Source organism: Cervus canadensis, chromosome 12 (assembly GCF_019320065.1).
Source record: "Cervus canadensis isolate Bull #8, Minnesota chromosome 12, ASM1932006v1, whole genome shotgun sequence".
NCBI classification, from domain to species: domain Eukaryota; kingdom Metazoa; phylum Chordata; class Mammalia; order Artiodactyla; family Cervidae; genus Cervus; species Cervus canadensis.
In genome coordinates this window covers 73,171,000-73,189,820 of record NC_057397.1, presented here as the reverse complement: position 1 = coordinate 73,189,820, position 18,821 = coordinate 73,171,000, and the positions used below count along the sequence as shown (strand labels likewise).

Below are 18,821 nucleotides of genomic sequence, written 5' to 3'. Positions count from 1 at the left end.
TGAGTTGGCTCTTCACATCAGGTGGCCATAGTATTGGAGCTTCAGCTTCAACATCGTTTCATCCAATGAATATTAAAGGCTGGTTTCCTTTAGGATTGACTAATTTTATCTGTCTGCAGTCCAAAGGAAAGTATAATATGCAGAACTATAAGTTCTGATAGATAATTCTTCAAATGATATGTTTAAAAGCACTTCAGTAGGTAATGACAGTTTATATTATTAAGCACATGCAGAGACACCAAGGTGTGATCAAGCTTGACAGGATAAGGAACAGGAAAAAGGCTGCTGCAGCTACAGCGTAGCAAATGGTGGATTAATGTACTAAGAAAAGAGTTGGGAAAGAGGCGAAATCATATCACATGCAGCTTCATAAGCCGGGTGAGAAATTGACATGTTATTCTCAGAACAATAGGAAGCCATTGAAAGGCTTTAAATCAGTAAGTGCTTAATCCATCTGCTTAAAGAATCACTCTGGCTATTGAGTGGGTGAAGAAGAATGAACTTTAGTAGGACAGGAGTGAAAGGCCAGTGACCAGTTAGAAAGCTCTTTCAGTGGTCTGGGTGTGAGATGACGGGGCCTTGGACTAGTATGGAAATAGTATAGAGAAGTAAATAATAGGTTTTGCATGTGAAGTTCATAGAATTTGTTGATAGATTAAGATGAGGAAGTGAAGGGAAAAGGAATCAAAAGGTATTTTAAGAGTTTTCTTTGTAATAATGAGTGGAAGATGGTGCTATTTCCTGACATGGCAAAGATTGGAGCAGGGATAAGAATTGTGGATTCTCAAATTTGAGACGCTCATGAGGTATATATATGTGTGTATGTGTGTGTGTGCACACAAACATGTGTGCAGGGGTAAGAGTTAAGGATTCTGTCTTAAATTTGAGAACCTCATCGGGGGTGTGTGTGTGTGTGATCTGCGGTTTGGGGGTAAGGCATCACGGTGGGTGTTGTAGATTCAGCACTTCAGTGGTCTTCGTTGTCATGACTCTGGGAGATTCTGGGAGTCTGTGGCTAGAGAAGGAGGACCAGAAATGAGCCCCTAGGGGCACTTTAAAATTGAAACATAAACAGGATGTGAAGTTGCAACTTAAGAGAAAGAACAGGTAACAGGGAACTGGAACTCGGAAATGTGATGGTAAATTAAGAAGAAATGTTGAGTACACATGAGAATACATGACAGGAAATCTGATCTTGTAGTGAGTGGTCAAAGAAGACTTCTGAGGGTGTGACAGATGAACAGAAGTTAGTGATAAAGCCTATGAAGAAAATAAAAGAGGCAGCTCTGTAAAAAAGATAAGTAGAAGTTAGCAAGAAACAAAGATCATTGAGGAGAAAAGAGTATTCCAGTCAGGTTGAAGAAATGGAAGAAAAGAAAGGTGAGTCCTCTTACATTATTATCAATAGTGTTAGTATACTACTGTAATGGGCTTCCAGAATCCCCTGCAATGCAGGAGATCTGGGTTCGATCCCTGGGTCGGGATGATCCCCTGGAGGAGGGCATGGCAGCCCACTCCAGGATTCTTGCCTGGAGAATCCCATGGACAGAGGGGCCTGGCGGGCTACAGTCCCTGGAGTCACAAAGAGTTGGACATGACTGAGCAGTTAAGCACAGTACTATATTGTGTACTTATCCTTTTATTATTATGTTAGGGCAGTTTTTATATTAATTTTTATATTTTTTCTTCCTATTTGTGTTAATGTTTTCAAACAACTAGAAGTTTGTGTCATTATGAATGGAGAGTACTAAGCCAGGCAAAATTTGAACACTAAGACCTTCAGTGGAGCAGAGTAGAGAGGTCTTTTTGAAAGAATGGCCCTTCCAAAAGAAGGGAAGCTAGGGCCTGCCGCCGCAGGTGATTCTCCTCTCGTTGAGGGGTGCTCCTGGAGGTGTTTCACTGCCTCACACTTCCGGGTTAAGCCGTGCTCAGCGCACTCCGTTTTGAGTAGAACTCTGACCCCTGTGTGCTGCAGCTGCGGCTGAAGTCAGGCTGGCCAGGGGCTGTGCCGGCACCAGGAGCCTCTACTGCGAACCTGGTTTATGACGTCACCTTGCTCTAGATGAGCTTATGTGAGAACTAAATCAAAGGGATGCTGTTGGTGTTTGTTTTATACTCAACCCAATAAAATTGGAGTATTAGCTTATGTCTGATCATTTAAAAAGATGTGTTGGTTGAGAACTTGGAAGCCATTGCCTTATTCTTATTCTCATAAAAGTGCATGGGCCTGGGGAGGCCCATTTTTTGGTTGGAAGAGAACCAGAGCCTAGGTACCCCAGGCTCTGGCCTCAAGAGATGCCAAACCCTCGTTTCTTCAAAACAACAGCTCACTTTGCTGATAGCCTATTCACTAGATAGCTCTTTGCAGCAGAGTCTTATTAATGCAGCTCCTTTGCCTCTTGAAACAGAACGAATATGAAAGTTATTTTTAATGAGTTGTTAGAAAAATGACTGCTGTGACATCACAAGAGCATTGTTCATATTGCAGGTTTGATGCCTCTTCATGGAATTAAACATAAACTTAGATATATTGACCTGCATAGTAACTGTATCGATAGCATCCATCACCTACTTCAGTGTACAGTAGGATTACACTTCTTGACCAATCTTATTTTGGAAAAAAATGGAGAGGATAATCCTGTCTGCCATTTACCAGGTATGAATGATTCACTTAATACTTTTTATAACAATGATATTAAAAGGTTCTTTATTTTCTGCAACTGCTGTTTATGACCTCCTTTAATTTGTCTTAAACTTTGCAGCTTAATATTTTTGGAAGAATATAATTACAAATAAATTATTTTAAGACTAAATTACTGTTAAAAGAGGGATACAGACTGAACAGATAAGTAATTGTATTTAGACAGTTTTATATTTAATAAATGATGCTTCAAAATTAAATTGTGTTTATGATATATTCATATAATACTAAGCAACCATACAAAAAAAGAATATAGAATTTCTATAGCTATTGATAAGTAGTTATCTCCAAGATATACCACTGTTAAGAGAAAGAAAAGCAAGCAGGTTGCAAAGCAGTGTGTATAATAGGCTACTATTTGTGTGCAAAGGATAACTGTGTGTTTGCTGAGTATACATATAAAATAGCTAGAAGGAGTCACAAAAAAACTGATAATAATTAGCTTCAGTATTTGGTGGGTAGGGATCAGGAAATGTGAAAAGGGCAGCTGAAAATCAGGAAATGTTAGAAAAACTTTTTACTGTCTTCTGAATTTTACAACATGTGAATGTCTTAAATTATTAATAAGTAAATGATTTTTTAAAGAAGAAAGCTTAAACTTAATATGATGTATAGAAGATGCTAGTGAAATGCCATTTGATCTTATTCAAAATCATTGAGATCTGTGAAGATAAAGTGGACCAGACTGCCATTTCTAGAACTCATTTTATCTCAAATTGCTTAACCTAACAATAGGATTCAAATGTAGAATATGAACATACATTCTTAAGATCTTTTTGGATAGAAGTTGGCTGAAGAGGCTCTAGTCTCATTAATACGCAGTTATAAGAAGGCTTTTCCCAGAATGGAAACCTGCTTTCATAGTTTTACTTTCAGAAGAATATGTTAGGTTTGAGATCACCTGTTTTCCTAAGCCCACAGAATAATAGAATCTCCCTGAAAATCAGAACAGATTTCTGTTTGGGAGGGAAACCCTTTTCTTAGAAGAAAACCTTATCCCTAAGACAATTTATTTTCCTTTACTAACCCACAAGCTGGATTTATTTTTTCTAATAATCTCATCTCAAGAGCCTCTAGTTCCAATAGTTTGAACCCTTGTTTTTCACTTTCTTTCCTAGACGAGGTATTTCTCTGAACACAGTTGCTCACTCCCCAGAGTTATTTATTACTGAAATTACTTTTCTTTCCTTAAAATTTCTAATGTTAATTTGCTAGACTTCTTTCTTTTGGAGTTTTATCCAACCACTTTACTTGCAGTTGAGCAAAATTAATTAAAGCATTTTTGTTAGCCTAAAAACCAAATTTATGTTCGTTTGCCAGATTTCTCCTATTTAGTTGTACTTAAGGAAGATGATCATATTTTTAAATACTCAATAGATTGCCTGTTTTAATCCTAGTTATATGTAGTGTAAGAGAAGAAAGCAGAAATGTTTAAGCTGGTTAATACTTATAGCCTCACTAGCAAAATTTTGATCTCTGATTGTTATTCTTATCATCCTGATTTACATCTGTACTAGTTGTATTACGGATAGGCAAGGGGTATGTTTGGCCTCCTGTCTAGAGTACATTGCTACTGGTTTCATGCATATTTATACCTTTAAGGCAGTTTTATGAACAATGCAGAAATGATACTAACTTTCTGATTTCATCAGGAGGATTGTTTGGGAGGGATTTGGGCATAGAGTTTTGTTTGTTCTGTATTTAATGATTGCACACTGGAGAAGAATTGAGTAGTTTTTTGTTAGTTTATTAGTTGCATTCCAGGACTTATTTTATCATTCAGGTGATATATGTGGTAGCTGATAAGTTTACTTTATTCTAAGCGTAATTAACCTTTTTTTTATGCTTGAGTTTTCATTTGAATGATTTGTTTCCAAGGATACAGAGCAGTTATGCTCCAGACTTTGCCGCAGCTCAGAATCCTAGATTGTAAGAACATATTTGGTGAGCCAATAAACATGGCAGAAATAAACTCATCACACCTACAGTGCTTTGAAGGTCTTTTGGATAATTTAGTTTCTTCTGATTCTCCCCTAAACATAAGTGAAGATGAGGTATAGTACTGTTCTGTTTTTCTAATGTAAAAGATGTTTTCAGATTCTAATAAATGTAAGTGTAAAGGGTTCTGGTTTGTCTCGTGTCCCAGATCACTGATGGGATGCCAGTGGCGCCCCCCATCGATGAGGCAGCGCCTTTGGATCAGTTTGCAAGCACACCAACAGATACCGGTTTGACATCGCTCATGTCTGTGTGTCCCTCTTCCGAGCCAGAGAAAGTCAATCATGAAAATGATCTTCAGAATGAGATGAAACTGCAGAAATTAGATGACCAAATTTTACAGCTTCTCAGTGAAGTAAGTAGTTTTCCTGCTTTTCTAAGCAGTGTGTTTGTTGAAGAAAAAAATTAAGAAAATGGGCAATAAAATTGCATACAAGCTGACCAACCAGAAACAATCTGTATTTATTGCATTGGTGTGTATGTTTATTTTTTTTCTTTAAAATAGGATTCTGTTGTAGTAGTGGTGGTAACACAGTTTTTTCACTCATTTTCCTCAATGATCTTCTTCAAATCGTATGTAATTTCATTGGGTGTTCTGCTGTACTTCACATTAGTTCCACCCACCTACCTTTGGATTCAGTGCTTACTAACACAGAGATGTCTGAGCAACTTTTGGCCTCTACTTTCTCTTCAGTTGTTTTTATAGTCAAAACCACTTCTAGAACTTACACCTAAGTGGCAAGTTAAAATTCCTGCTTCAGTTCCTGGGAGCGGGTAATAGAAAATGCTTATGGAATGATTATAGTTCACTGGTTTGTAATAGTTCTGAACTATTATCTTTAACACTAGCAATGCTTAATAAACATGAGACCTACCTTAAGTGAGTATGTGCATAAGACTGTAAGGATCCCATGTGCCAGAAATCCCTGGAGGTTTCAGCCTGGGCCACAGAGGTAGGTCAGAGGAGAGCCAGGACGGGAGTGCTGGCAGGTGCGTTCGTTGGCGTCACTGATGACACCCCGCTGAGCTGGTAGGGCCTTCGTCTCCTCAGAGCTCGTCCTCCATCCTTTCTAATGGCCGCCTCTTCTGCCCGTGTCAGAGCTTAGACTTAAGCTTAATGTCCTCATTCGAAGTGAACTTTCAGCTTCTCTTAGGCCATCCTCATTTCATTCTCATGACAATTCAGTCAAGGAGATAAGGATTAATATGTTGTTATTGTAAAATAGAATAGAAACTCAGTTTATTTGAGTCCTTTATTTTAGCGAGGCAGAGTTGAACTTCAAACTCAAATGTCCTAAAACCCACTCTGGTATCCTTCCCACAGTCATGCGTCTCAGTGGTCATTCTTCCTACTTTATGAGTGAGAATAGGAGTCTAGCCTGTGGGGGACGGTGGGGCAGCGGGGGAGAGGATGATTTGCTGCTACACATGTAAAAATGTTTGAGAGAAGGGCCTCTTGTGCAGTGCTGTGCTGTGCTAAGTTGGCTAATAACGTCCGGCTCTTTGTGACCCCATGGACTGTCGCCTGCCACGCTCCTCTGTCCATGGGGATTCTCTAGGCAGTAATTCTGGAGTGGGTTCCCATGCCCTCCAGGGGATCTTCTCAACCCAGGGATTGCGCCCAGGTCTCCTGCCTTGCAGGTGGATTCTTGACTATCTGAGCCACGAGGGAAGCCGAAAAATACTAGAGTGGGTAGCCTATCCCTTCTTCAGGGCAACTTCCCGATCCAGGAATCAAACCCAGATCTCCTGCATTGCATGTGGATTCTTTACCAGCTAAGCTGCCAGGGGAGCCCTTCTTTTTCACTACCTTAGTATAAAGGGTAAACATGCAATTTGAATTTCAGTTGATATATACACTTAAATTATAAGTAAAGTCATAAAGTTACTGAAAATGTGCTATAATACAGTTATTCTTTCTAATTATTGTACTTTAATCATTATACTAATTGTGAGAATTCTTTCTGTGAAAGACTTGTCTTTAGGTTTTCATTTTTCAACACCATTTTATTATGAATGTTTTAAAACTTAGAGCAATATAAGAGACTTTCTTAGTGAATACCAGTATATCCACCAATTAGATTCCACTATCAACATTTTACTGTATTTATTTCATCATATGTCTATCCATTTATCAAACTATTATTCTATGACACATTTCAAAGTGAATTGCACATGTCAGTATTCTTCCCTCTATTTAAGCTTCTGTATCTTTATAGAGTTCAGTGTTTTTTTTAAAGTATTTACATTTACTTTTTTTTTTTTTTTACTTCTGATGTAAAATAGAGACATTTGTATTCTCTGAATTGGCCCTACAATTCTCTGAATTGCCTGTTAATGCAAAGAGTATAATCAGTCTGATTTTGGTGTTGATCGTTGGTGATTCCTTATGTAGCGGCATCTCTTGTGTTGTTGGAAAAGGGTGTGTGTTCCGACCGGTGTGTTCTCCTGACGGAACTCCTATTAGCCTCGCCCTGCTTCGTTCTGTACTCCAGGGGCAAACTGTGTGTCACTCCAGGGATCTCTTGGCTTCCTGCTTTTCATTCCAATCCCCTGTGATGACAAGGACATCTTTTCTTGGTATTAGTTCTTGAAGGTCTTGTAGGTCTTCATAGAACAGATTAACTTCAGCTTCTTCAGCATTAGTGGTTGGGGCATAGACCTGGATTATTATAATGTTGAATGTTTTGCCCTGGAAGTGAACCGAGATCATTCTCTTGTTTTTGAGATTGCACCCAAGTACAGCATTTTGGACTCTTGTTGACTATGAGGACTACTCCATTTCTTCTAAGGAATTCTTGCCCATTCCCTTCCATTTTAGTCCCTAATTCCTAAGATGTCGAGGTTCACTCTTGCCGTCTCTTGTTGACTACGTCCAACTTAGCTTAGACCTAACATGGACCTAACATTCCAGGTTCCTACGAAGATACCATTCTTTACAGCATCAGACTTTACTTTCACCCCCAGACACATCCATGACTGAGCGTCATTTCCCCTTGGCCCAGCCGCCTCATTCTTTCTGGAGCTGTTAGTAATTGCCCTCCACTCTTGCCTGTAGCATATTGGACTCCTTCCGCCTTGGAGGGGCTCATCATCCAGTGTCATGTCTTTTTGCCTTTTCACAGTGCTTCATGGGATTCTTGTGTCAAGAAAACTGGAGTGGTTTGCCCTTCCCTCCTCCAGTGGAGCACACTTGTCAGAACTCTTCCCAGTGGCTCGTTCAGCTTGGGTGGCCCTGCGTGGCCCAGGGCTTCCTTGAGTTACACCACGCCCTTTGCCATGACAGGGATGTGGTCCAGGAAGGGAACTGAACAGCAGCAGTGACAACGCGTGTTTCCCAGACGTACGTGGAGATAAACATCACTGTCTTAGAATGTCCTCTCACGCTGCTTCTCACAGGCAGTCCTCTCTTGCATTCCACCCCCATCCCCACCGCACAATCACTTTTCTCCTCTTTTTTACCATAGGTTATTTAATACTTCTTCCAGAACCTAATGTAAATGTAATTATACAGTATATAACACTTTTGTGTAAGGCCTCTTTCACTCAGCATAACCTTGAAATCAGTCTGTTATTACGTGTATCAGTAGTTTTTATTGCTATATAGTATTCCGTTGTATGAGTATTCTAAAGTTTATTTTTCCATTATCTCTATTGATATGCCACTGGACTCCTTCAGGGTTTGTGAATAAAACTGAACAATACAGTGCAAGTCGTGTTGTGAACTTGTGTCTCCATTTCTCTTCAGTAAATAGCCTAGAACCAGACTTTAGATTACAGGGTAGGTGTTTATTTAGGTAAATAAGAAGCAGCACGTGCTTTCCCACGGTGACTGTTCCATCCTACACCCACCAGCAGTGTGTGACTGACCGTTCAGTGGTTCCACATACTCAGCAGGCTTCCCGTCAGCTCTGATCTTATTTTATCCATTCTGCTGAGTGTACACTGGTATTAGTTGTAATTTTAACTGGCATTTCACTGATGAATGGTGATGTTAAACACTTTTTCATGTGCTTACTGAATTTTTTGTGAAGTGTTCAAAAATCTTGCCCATATTTTTATTGAGTTGTTAGTCTATTACTGGGTTATAAGAATCTATTTTGCATCTTGAATACTAATGTTTTGTCAGATACATTTTATCCCAATCTGTGAATTGTATGTTCATTTCCTTAATGGTCTTTTGATAAGCAGCAATTTTAATTTTACTGATTTTTTTGGGGTCTATTTGTGCATTCATCTGTTTCCTGGCATTCTCTCAACATTTGCTTTTTATATTTTAAAGCTCTGTTACTAAGCACATACACATTTATGGCTACTTTTTCTTCCTGATGAACTGACCCCTTTTATCATTCTGAAATGTACATTTATGTCTTTCCTCAGTTTTGGAATTTTTGGACATCATTGCTTCAAATATTTTCCTGTCCTTTCTCTTCCTCTTCTTTCAAATTTCATTTAGGCCTTTTGATGTATCCCACAGTCCCCTGTGGCTCTGTACATTTTATTAATATTTTCCTCTGTGTTCTTCATATTGAATAATTTCACTGAACTATCTTCAAGTTTACATATTCTTTTATCATCTCATTCTCTGTAGTGTGGCCAGTCAGTTTTTACTTCAGACATTGTATTTTTTTAGTTGTAAAATTTCCACTTTTTAAATAATTTTTACTTTTCTGCTGAATTTTCTTTTCATTCATGATAAGCATTTTTTATATCATTGAACATAGTTATGATCAGTATTGTAAAGTTCTTCTCTGCTTATTTTAACATTTAGGTCTCTGTTGATTGCCATTTCTCCTGAGAATAGGTCATATTTTCCTGGTTCTTCCTATTGTGAGTAGTTTTGGATTTTGTCCTGGACAGAGTGAATGTCATTTTGTGGAGACTTAAGATGCTGCTGTAGGCCTCCAAAGAGTGTTAATAATTTTGTTATAGCAAGCATTTAATTTGCTTTGATTTAACTGCTGCTCTTTTGAATCCTTTACTGAACTTCCTATAGTCTACTCCATACTCTCTAATTCTTCAGACTGTAAAGTTTGTGGTTTTTCCACTTGAATTGTAAGACTCCCTACATAGTGCCAATTGTGATATATTCTTAGGCTAAAAACCATAAGGCAGAAACAATTAATTCTGGTCATTTTTTCAAGAGTCAGCTCTTCTTTAGAATAAGCCTGCTCTTGTTCACTTTCCAGGATCTCTAAGTAGTTTTTGTTTCATTTGTATTTCTGCCCTGGTTTGTAACTGTGATCTTGAGAGAATCAAATTTCATAGGATCATACTTGTCCATACTAGAAGCTGAATCTCTTGTCTTTAATTGCAAACATACCTAGTTTATAAACCCTTAAACTTATAAAAAGTTTTAAAGTTTTAGAAAACGTCAAATTATATTCTTTTATACCAAAATGAACTTTTAAAACACTTTGTTGTTGTTTTTTTTTATTCTAGACTTCTAATTCTATAATAGATAATATTCCTGAGAAAGATCCCAGACCAAAAAGAGACACAGATGTAACTTCTGAAAGTGACTATGGAAACAGAAAAGAATGTAGTAAGAAAACTTCTCGAAGATCAAAAATCCCCTATTATTCCAAAACTATTCAGACTATTAAACACCACAGTAAAAACAACAGTACTTTTATAAGGTACTTCTTTTAGTTCTAGAAATTCAGATAAGACACACAGACGTTTATACTCCCGATTCCTTCCTTAAAGCTGCCTCGTGGTCTTATTTCTTTTTACTTTCCTAATGTCAAACATTTGACTTTTCAGTCTTGCCAGCTCAGGTTTGGTCAGTATATTCATATAAATGTATATAAAAGGATCTCTTTATGCTAGATTGTCATTACCTAAGTTGTAAAAACTGTAAGTGTCATACATTTATTTGGGTTATTAACTGTGTTTTTTATTCGCAGTTGTAATCGTAAAATGAAACCACCTTTCCTTAAAGAATTATATATAAGTTCATCTTTGCCAAACAATAGTACATTAGAAGACTCAGAAAACCAGAAGACTGAAATAATGAAAGTAAACAACGATGGCTCAGAAGGTGCCACTTACCGGGTATGATTCAAGAGATGAAGAGAAATTGAATATGAATAATCTTAGTTTTAAATACAAGTTAGTCCCACAAAAACAATGCGTGTTTTTTTGAGCACAAAATATTTTATTGAGGGGATGAAGTTGGGTTATTTTCCCCGTCCTGATTTCCAGATTTTGCATAATGTCACTATTTTTATAATTTTTAAAGGAATGGAAATTACACATTTTAGATCAGATTTTAATGAGATCATTTTGTCATATGCTTCAGAAGGAGAAAATAGGTCTAAATTTTCAAATTCTTCCTAAAACAGTGATTCCTAACTTAGGAGTCTTAGAGTCTTTTAAGTATCTAAGGAAATCTATAAGTCTTCTCAGAGACACTTTCTTAGAGAAACTCATAAAGTATTTTGAGTAATATTTTGAAAATAATTTCAGGGTTTTCATGGACTCTTTTGAAACCCAATTTTGGACCCATGGTTTCCAGATTGAGAGTCATTTAGGAATTTTTAGTACACATTGATTTATTTTATAATTTTTACTTTCCCTTATTTTACTTGTGAACAGCTGGTTATACTTTTCATTGTAAAGTACACTTTACTTCCAATATTATGCTATTGGTTTTTTCCTCTTGTTCTCGGTTATAAAGGCCTTAGTATTTAGAAAACAGTAATAGTCATTATGACAGTAATAATAGCAGTTAACGTTTACTGAAGGCTTCCCAGGTGGTGCTAGTGGGAAAGAACCTGCCTGCAAGTACAGATGTAACATACGCTGGTTCCATCCCTAGGTTGGGAAGATCCCCTGGAGGAGGGCATGGCAACCCACTCCAGTATTTCTTGCCTGGAGAATCCCAAGGACAGAGGAGCCTGGCAGGTTATTGTCCATAGGGTCACAAAGAGTCAGACACGACTGAAGTGACTTAGCACACATTCACACATTTTTTGAGTGGTTATTTTATGCCAGGCACTATTCTGCATGCTTTACTTCCATCTTTTGTTTAATTCTCATGATAGCCCTTTGAGTTAGATACTGTTACTCCCATATTATAAATGAGAAAATTGAGGCAGTGAGAGGCTACGTAACTTTTCTGAGTTCACATAACAAATATATTGGTGTATTTTTTAGGCACTTGTTGAGGAACTAGATGAAGAGAGAGAGAAGAGATGGAAAGCTGAACAAACTGAAAAGAAGCTTATGGATTATATTGATGAACTGCATAAACATGCAGATGAAAAAAAAGATATTCATAGCCAGGCTCTTCTTGCTACAGACAGGTAAGGGAAAAGTCTGTCCACCTAAGGTTATCTCGTAGGACAAAAAAGTGTTGAACTTGGAACTGGAAATGCCTTCAACTAGCTAGCTGCAGTATGATCGAAAACTGCATGTGGTTTTAGTTTGAATTGAGCTAGTTTTGTTTAAAGACTTCGGGCTTTATGAGCTTTTTATATAAACAAAGGATTCAGGATATTAATTTGAGCCCTCAAGGTGGGAGATGTCAGATAGATAAAGTATTACAAGTGAAAAACAGGAAAAGCATAGAGCAGGGATTGGCAGACTTGTTCTGTAAGTGACAGGTCTTGGCATACTTTTTCTGTAGATTTTCTGGGTCATGATCAGTCTCTGTCTGCTATTCTCCACAGTGGACTTTGGTTTCAGATAACCCATGTTTCTTAATTCTAATGTTTTTATTCAGTCTTATTTCATTTCCCATTTTATCCTTTTTTTCCTATATTGTATTAGGTAATACAGGAATGTCTTATTCTAATATGTGAGAATACCACACAGTTTTTCTGAAATGACAATAACTTTTTTCTTCGGTTTCCTGTAGGCAATTATTTCTAAAGTTATGCTTTTTCTCAAAAGGTTAAAGATTTTGTCTATGGAGTTCCTTTTGATTTTTATCTCTTCTTACCCTTGAACAAGCACCGGATTTCTAGACTTGGTATTTGCCAACAAATAGACATTAGGAAGTTGCTCTTGGTTCCATTTCCTACCTACGGATACAGTAGATAATTCCTTTTCTACAGTCTTCATTGATTAGTAAGTTTGTGTACATGGGCCCCAGCCCAATTCCCAGATTCTGTTTATACATATAACTAGTAAAGTTTTGTGGTCCTGATGTGGTATTTTCTAGCAGATTCTCTCATTCTTTGTACCTGTGGAATATAAGGAAAATTTCAATACGCACCATGTGTTCTATGAAAACCTCTGTAATTAGGCAAACTATGATTCTTTATGCTATTACCAGACAATCCACCACTTACCCATCAATTTCTTACCTTATATGTTTTGGAAGTTGCTATTCCTGATAGAATAAGATGCTGGACAAATGTAACAACAGAATGGGTGAGTAACAGTCCTATAACCACTTAGAAGAAACAGCACTTTTATTTGCAGGAGGTGCATAGGTAGCCAGCAGTTTAATGATAGATATATACAGACTGTGTGGCTTGATGAGTCACAATCAGACAATGAAAGAGAGGGATTTATCTTCCTTTTTCATTTAGTTTCCTTTGCTTAGTACTGAAATTCCTCCCAGATTTTGGCATTGTGTTTCTCTTGTTTAGAGTCATTTGTAGGTGCAGCATTGTTTTACTCTGCTTTGTAAGTATTATCTGGTGGAATATTAAAGGAAGCTGTGTCTGGGATTTCGAGCCAGGTCCTATTTTAATTGGAAAGTTTTGGACATGCCTCATCTTTATCCTTCTTCAACCTCTCTGTTGTTGTGTCATGTTTCCGATGTTACATATTCATCGTTTTCTTGCAAACTTAGCTTCAGTTTGTACTGATTCATCTATCCCCCAAAATGGGTTTTGGAGATTAGACCCTCACCAGTCTTCCTATTCCCTTATGTGACTTGGTAGGGACTCTGTATTCCTCATACCTATACCGGATCTGACATCTAGGTACCAATCTATGAGTACAATATTATCTCAAAAGCTGAATCTTCTCTATTGTTTTGAGTCCCTAAGTTTTATCTGACTCTTTGTGACCCCATGGACTATAGCCCATCAGGCTTCTATATCCATGAGATTTCCCATGCAAGCATACTGGAGTGGGTTGCGATTTCCTTCTCCAGGGAATCTTCCCAACCCAAGGATCAAATTCACGTCTCCTGCATTGGCAGGAGGGTTCTTCACCACTGAGCCACCTGAGAAGCCAAATCTTTGATCTCTACTGTGCTTTTAATGGCAAGCCACTTCAGTATTCTTGCCTTGAGAACCCCATGAACAGTAGGAAAAGGCAAAAAGATAGCACACTGAAAGATGAACTCCCCAGGTCGGTAGGTGCCCAATATGCTGCTGGAGATCAGTGGAGAAATAACTCCAGAAAGAATGAAGGGATGGAGCCAAAGTGAAAACAGTGCCCAGTTGTGGATGTGACTGGTGATAGAACTTAAGTCCAGTGCTGTAAAGAGCAATATTGCATAGGAACCTGGAATGTTAGGTCCATGAATCAGGGCAAATTGGAAGTGGTCAAACAGGAGATGGCAAGAGTGAACATTGACATTTTAAGAATCAGTGAACTAAAATGGACTGGAATGGGCAAATTTATTCAAATGACCCTTATGTCTACTACTGTGGGCAAGAATCCCTTAGAAGAAATGTAGTAGCCCTCATAGTCAACAAAAGACTCTGAGATGCAGTATTAGGTGCAATCTCAAGAATGACAGAATGATCTCTGTTCATTTCCAAGGCAAACCATTCAATATCACAGTAATCCAAGTCTGCCCCAACCAGTAATACTAAAGAAGCTAAAGCTGAACGGTTTTATGAAGACCTATAAAACCTAGAACTAACATGTGAAGAAGATGTCCTTTTCATCGTAGGGGACTGGAATGCAAAAGTAGTAAGGCAAGAAACACCTGGAATAACATGCAAATTTGGCCTTGGAGTACAAAATGAAGCAGGGCAAAGGCTAACAAAGTTTTGCCAAGAGAACTCACTGGTCACAGCAAATACCCACGTCCAACAATGCAAGAGAAGACTCTACACATAGACATCACCAGATGGTCAACACTGAAATCAGATTGATTATATTATTTGAAGCCAAAGATGGAGAAGCTCTATACAGTCAGCAAAATCAAGGCAGGGAGCTGACTGTGGCTCAGATCATGAACTCCTTATTGTCAAAATCAGGCTTAAACTGAAGAAAGTAGGGAAAATCACTAGACCATTTAGGTATGACCTAAATCAAATCTCTTATGATTTTACAGTGAAAGTGGCAAATAGATTCAAGGGATTAGATCTGATAGAGTGCCTGAAGAACTATGGATGGAGGTTCATGACATTGTACAGGAGGCAGTGATCAAGTCCATCCCCAAGAAAAAGTAATGCAAAAAAGGAAAATGGTCATCTGAGGAGGTCTTACAAATAGCTGAAAAAGAAGAGAAGCTAAAAGAAAAGGAGGAAAGGAAAGAAATACCCATTTGAATGCAGAGTTCCAAAGAATAGCAAGGAGAGACAAGAAAGCCTTTCTCAGTTATCAATGCAAAAAAATAGAGGAAAGCAATAGAATGGGAAAGATTAGAGATCTCTTCAAGAAAATTAAAGATACCAAGGGAACATTTCATGCAAAGATGGGGTCAGTAAAGGACAGAAATGGTATGGACCTAACTGAAGCAGAAGATATTAAGAAGAGGTGGCAATAATACACAGAATAATTATACAAAAAAGATCTTCATGACCCAGGGAACATTTCATGCAAAGATGGGGTCAGTAAAGGACAGAAATGGTATGGACCTAACTGAAGCAGAAGATATTAAGAAGAGGTGGCAATAATACACAGAATAATTATACAAAAAAGATCTTCATGACCCAGATAACCACGATGGTGTGATCACTCACCTAGTGAAGTCAAGTGGGCCTTAGGAAGCATCACTATGAACACAGCTGGTGGAGGTGATGGAATTCCAGCTGAGCTATTTCAAATCCTAAAAGATGATGCTGTGAAAGTGCTGCACTTAATATGCCAGCGAATTTGGAAAACTCAGCAGTGGCCACAGGACTGGAAAAGGTCAGTTTTCATTTCAGTCCCTAAGAAAGGCAATGCCAAAGAATGCTCAAACTACCACACAGTTGCACACATCTCACACGTTAGCAAAGTAATGCTCAAAATTTTCTAAGCCATGCTTCAACAGTATGTGACCCGCAAACTTCCAGATGTTCAAGCTGGATTTAGAAAAGGCAGAGGAACCACAGATCAAATTGCCAACCTCCATTGGATCATAGAAAAAGCAAGAGAATTCCAGAACACCATCTGCTTCTGTGTTACTGTATACACCAAAGCCTTTGACTTTGACTACAAAGCCTGTGACTGTGTAGATCACAACAAACTGTGGAAAATTCTTAAAGAGATCGGAATACCAGACCACCTGACCTGCCTCCTGAGAAATCTATATGCAGGTCAAGAAGCAACAGTTAGAACCAGACATGGAACAACAGATTAGTTCCAAATCGGGCAAGGAGTATGTCAAGGCCATATATTGTCACCCTGCTTATTTAACTTATATGCAGAGTACATCATGCATAATGCCGGGCTGGATAAGGCACAAGCCAGAATTAAGATTGCCAAGAGAAATATCAGTAACGTCCGATACGCAGATGACACCACCCTTATGGCAGAAATTGAAGAGGAACTAAAGAGCCTCTTGATGAAAGTGAAAGAGGAGAGTGAAGAAGTTGGCTTAAAACTCAACATTCAGAAAACTAAGATCATGGCATCTGGTCCCATCACTTCATGGCAGATAGGTGGGAAAACAATGGAAACAGTGAGAGACTTTATTTTATTGGGCTCCAAAATCACTGGAGATGGTGACTGCAGCCATGAAATTAAAAGACGCTTGCTTCTTGGAAGAAAAGCTATGACCAACCTAGACAGCGTATTAAAAAGCAGAGGCATTACTTTGCCAACAAAGGTCTGTCTAGTCAAATCTTTGGTTTTTCCGGTAGTCAAGTATGGATGTGAGAGTTGGACCATAAAGAAAGCTGCTGCTGCTGCTGCTGCTGCTAAGTTGCTTCAGTCATGTCCGACTCTGTGCAACCCCAGAGATGGCAGCCCACCAGGCTCCCCTGTCCCTGGGATTGATTCTCCAGGCAAGAACACTGGAGTGGGTTGCCATTTCCTTTTCCAATGCATGAAGGTGAAAAGTGAAAGTGAAGTCGCTCAGTTGTGTCTGACTCTTCGTGACCCCATGGACTGCAGCCTACCAGGCTCCTCTATCCATGGGATTTTCCAGGCAAGAGTACTGGAGTGGGGTGCCACTGCCTTCTCCGAAAGAAAGCTGAGCGCAGAAGAATTGATGCTTTTGAACTGTGGTGTTGGAGAAGACTCTTGTGAGTCCTTTGGATTGCAAGATCCAGCCAATCAATCCTTAAGAAATTTAGGATTTCCAATGAATATTCATTGGAAGGACTGATGCTGCAGCTGAAACTCCATTACTTTGGCCACCTGATGCGAAGAACTGACTCATCTGAAATGGCCCTGATGCTGGGAAAGATTGAAGACAGAAGGAGAAGGGGACGACAGAGGATGATATGGTTGGATGGCATCACCAACTCGATGGACACGAGTTTGAGTAATGATGGTGATGGACAGGGAGGCCTAGCGTGCTACTACAGTCCATGGGTCGCAAAGAACTGGACACAACTGAGCAACTGAACTGACCTGATGCCTTTTAATACCTAATCTATAAACTCCCAAATCTCTTATCTATTATCCAGGCCTCCTTGATTAACAGATTGTACATCTAATCATCTACTAAAAATTCCTTGTCTACTTTGCTTTAAGTTCCTAAGATCAACATATCGTTAGGTCAACTTTTCCTGCTCCCTTATTTTATATTCCTTGTTCTAATAAATGATGTTATATATCATCAGCCACCAAAGCTAGGAATTTCAGAATCACTTTTTTTGCTTCCTTCCTTTCTCAGACTTCATTACCAGTAGGAATTGATACCCTCTTCATTCTACTTAAAAGGTGTTGAACCATCTTCTCTCTATCCCCAAACTGTTGCATTAGTTTAGGCCCTTATCTCCTGCTCAGAGGACTACTATAATTCTTTCGATTTGTAGCCGCTCTGCCCCTTCCACCATATATTTCACAGACTAAAGTCTGATATTCTCTCATATAACATACCAAACTGAAGTTGAAAGACCAGTTTGGAGACCACTCTCAAAAGCAAGAGGAGAGATATTAAGAAGGAAAATTGGAGCAGTGACTCTTGTGTAGGAGTTGATAGGTACAGGGATTTTTCTCAATTATGACTTGGAAATTACACATTGGAGTGGCTGCCTGGCTCAGAAACTCCTTCATGAGACTCTGTCTTTGCTGTTCATTGTCACCTCTTCAGACACTCCTGTTCTGTCATGAACTGCCTCTCTACCTATAATATTGGTCAAGAGAGGAACCCCTGACCACAATGGGTAAAGATAAACCTTCGCCATGGCCACAGTGACTGGTGCATGAAGCGGGCATATGAACCAAATTGGACTAACCGGGGCTTTCCCCAGAACTCAGTTCAAAGTTGAGCTAGAGAAAGGTAATCTCTTCTGTTTGGTTCTCACTGCTGTCAGAACATGAGTCTAGAGATGTTTGTAGCCTTCCCTGTCTCCCCTGAGTGCATTATGAAAAACCTACCATGGGAAGAATTCAGACCAGCCTGTAGGGACTCAGAGAGACCTTCTGGTATTCATATCCTTGGTTTCAGTGGTCCCTCAGAATAGTGCCATCCCTGCCTGATGGCACTAAATTTGTTAGTTATATGTTTCACTAAATTCTCCTTTCTTCCTAAAACAGAATTTTCAGTCAAAAGACTCTGAGTAACACAGAGCCAGTATAGTACTAGGATGTGGTACTTAATGTTTGGGGAAGATGCAGGAAAGTCAGAGTTGACTTGCAGGCTTCTGTTCAGAATTGCTTCTCTTCTGTAGCTTTATAAATGAAAGTGTGTCCTCTGCCAGATGTTAAGCTCCTTGCAGGCCAGGCTGTATCTCTATTATCTTACTTGCTTTTAAGCCCACATCTAGCACAATGCCTGAAACAAATAAGGTGTTTTTAAGTTTTGCTGTCAAGTAGAGTAAAGTTC

The 18,821-nt window shown here is 38.8% G+C and overlaps 1 protein-coding gene across 4 annotated transcripts in view; it reads left to right on the top strand.

The window, feature by feature from the left end:
• LRRCC1 (leucine rich repeat and coiled-coil centrosomal protein 1) overlaps window positions 1–18,821 on the top strand; it is a 39,317-nt gene that overhangs the window by 6,613 nt on the left and 13,883 nt on the right. For 2 of the 4 annotated variants that reach the window (XM_043483481.1, XM_043483482.1), the window contains 6 exons: window positions 2,489–2,656; window positions 4,580–4,755; window positions 4,848–5,054; window positions 10,142–10,338; window positions 10,609–10,756; window positions 11,861–12,009. In XM_043483481.1, the coding sequence (XP_043339416.1) occupies window positions 2,489–2,656; window positions 4,580–4,755; window positions 4,848–5,054; window positions 10,142–10,338; window positions 10,609–10,756; window positions 11,861–12,009 (1,045 nt within the window). Of the gene's footprint in view, window positions 1–2,488; window positions 2,657–4,579; window positions 4,756–4,847; window positions 5,055–9,513; window positions 9,530–10,141; window positions 10,339–10,608; window positions 10,757–11,860; window positions 12,010–18,821 lie in introns of those variants that run through there. The other 2 variants (XM_043483483.1, XM_043483484.1) reach the window with 2 other exon arrangements.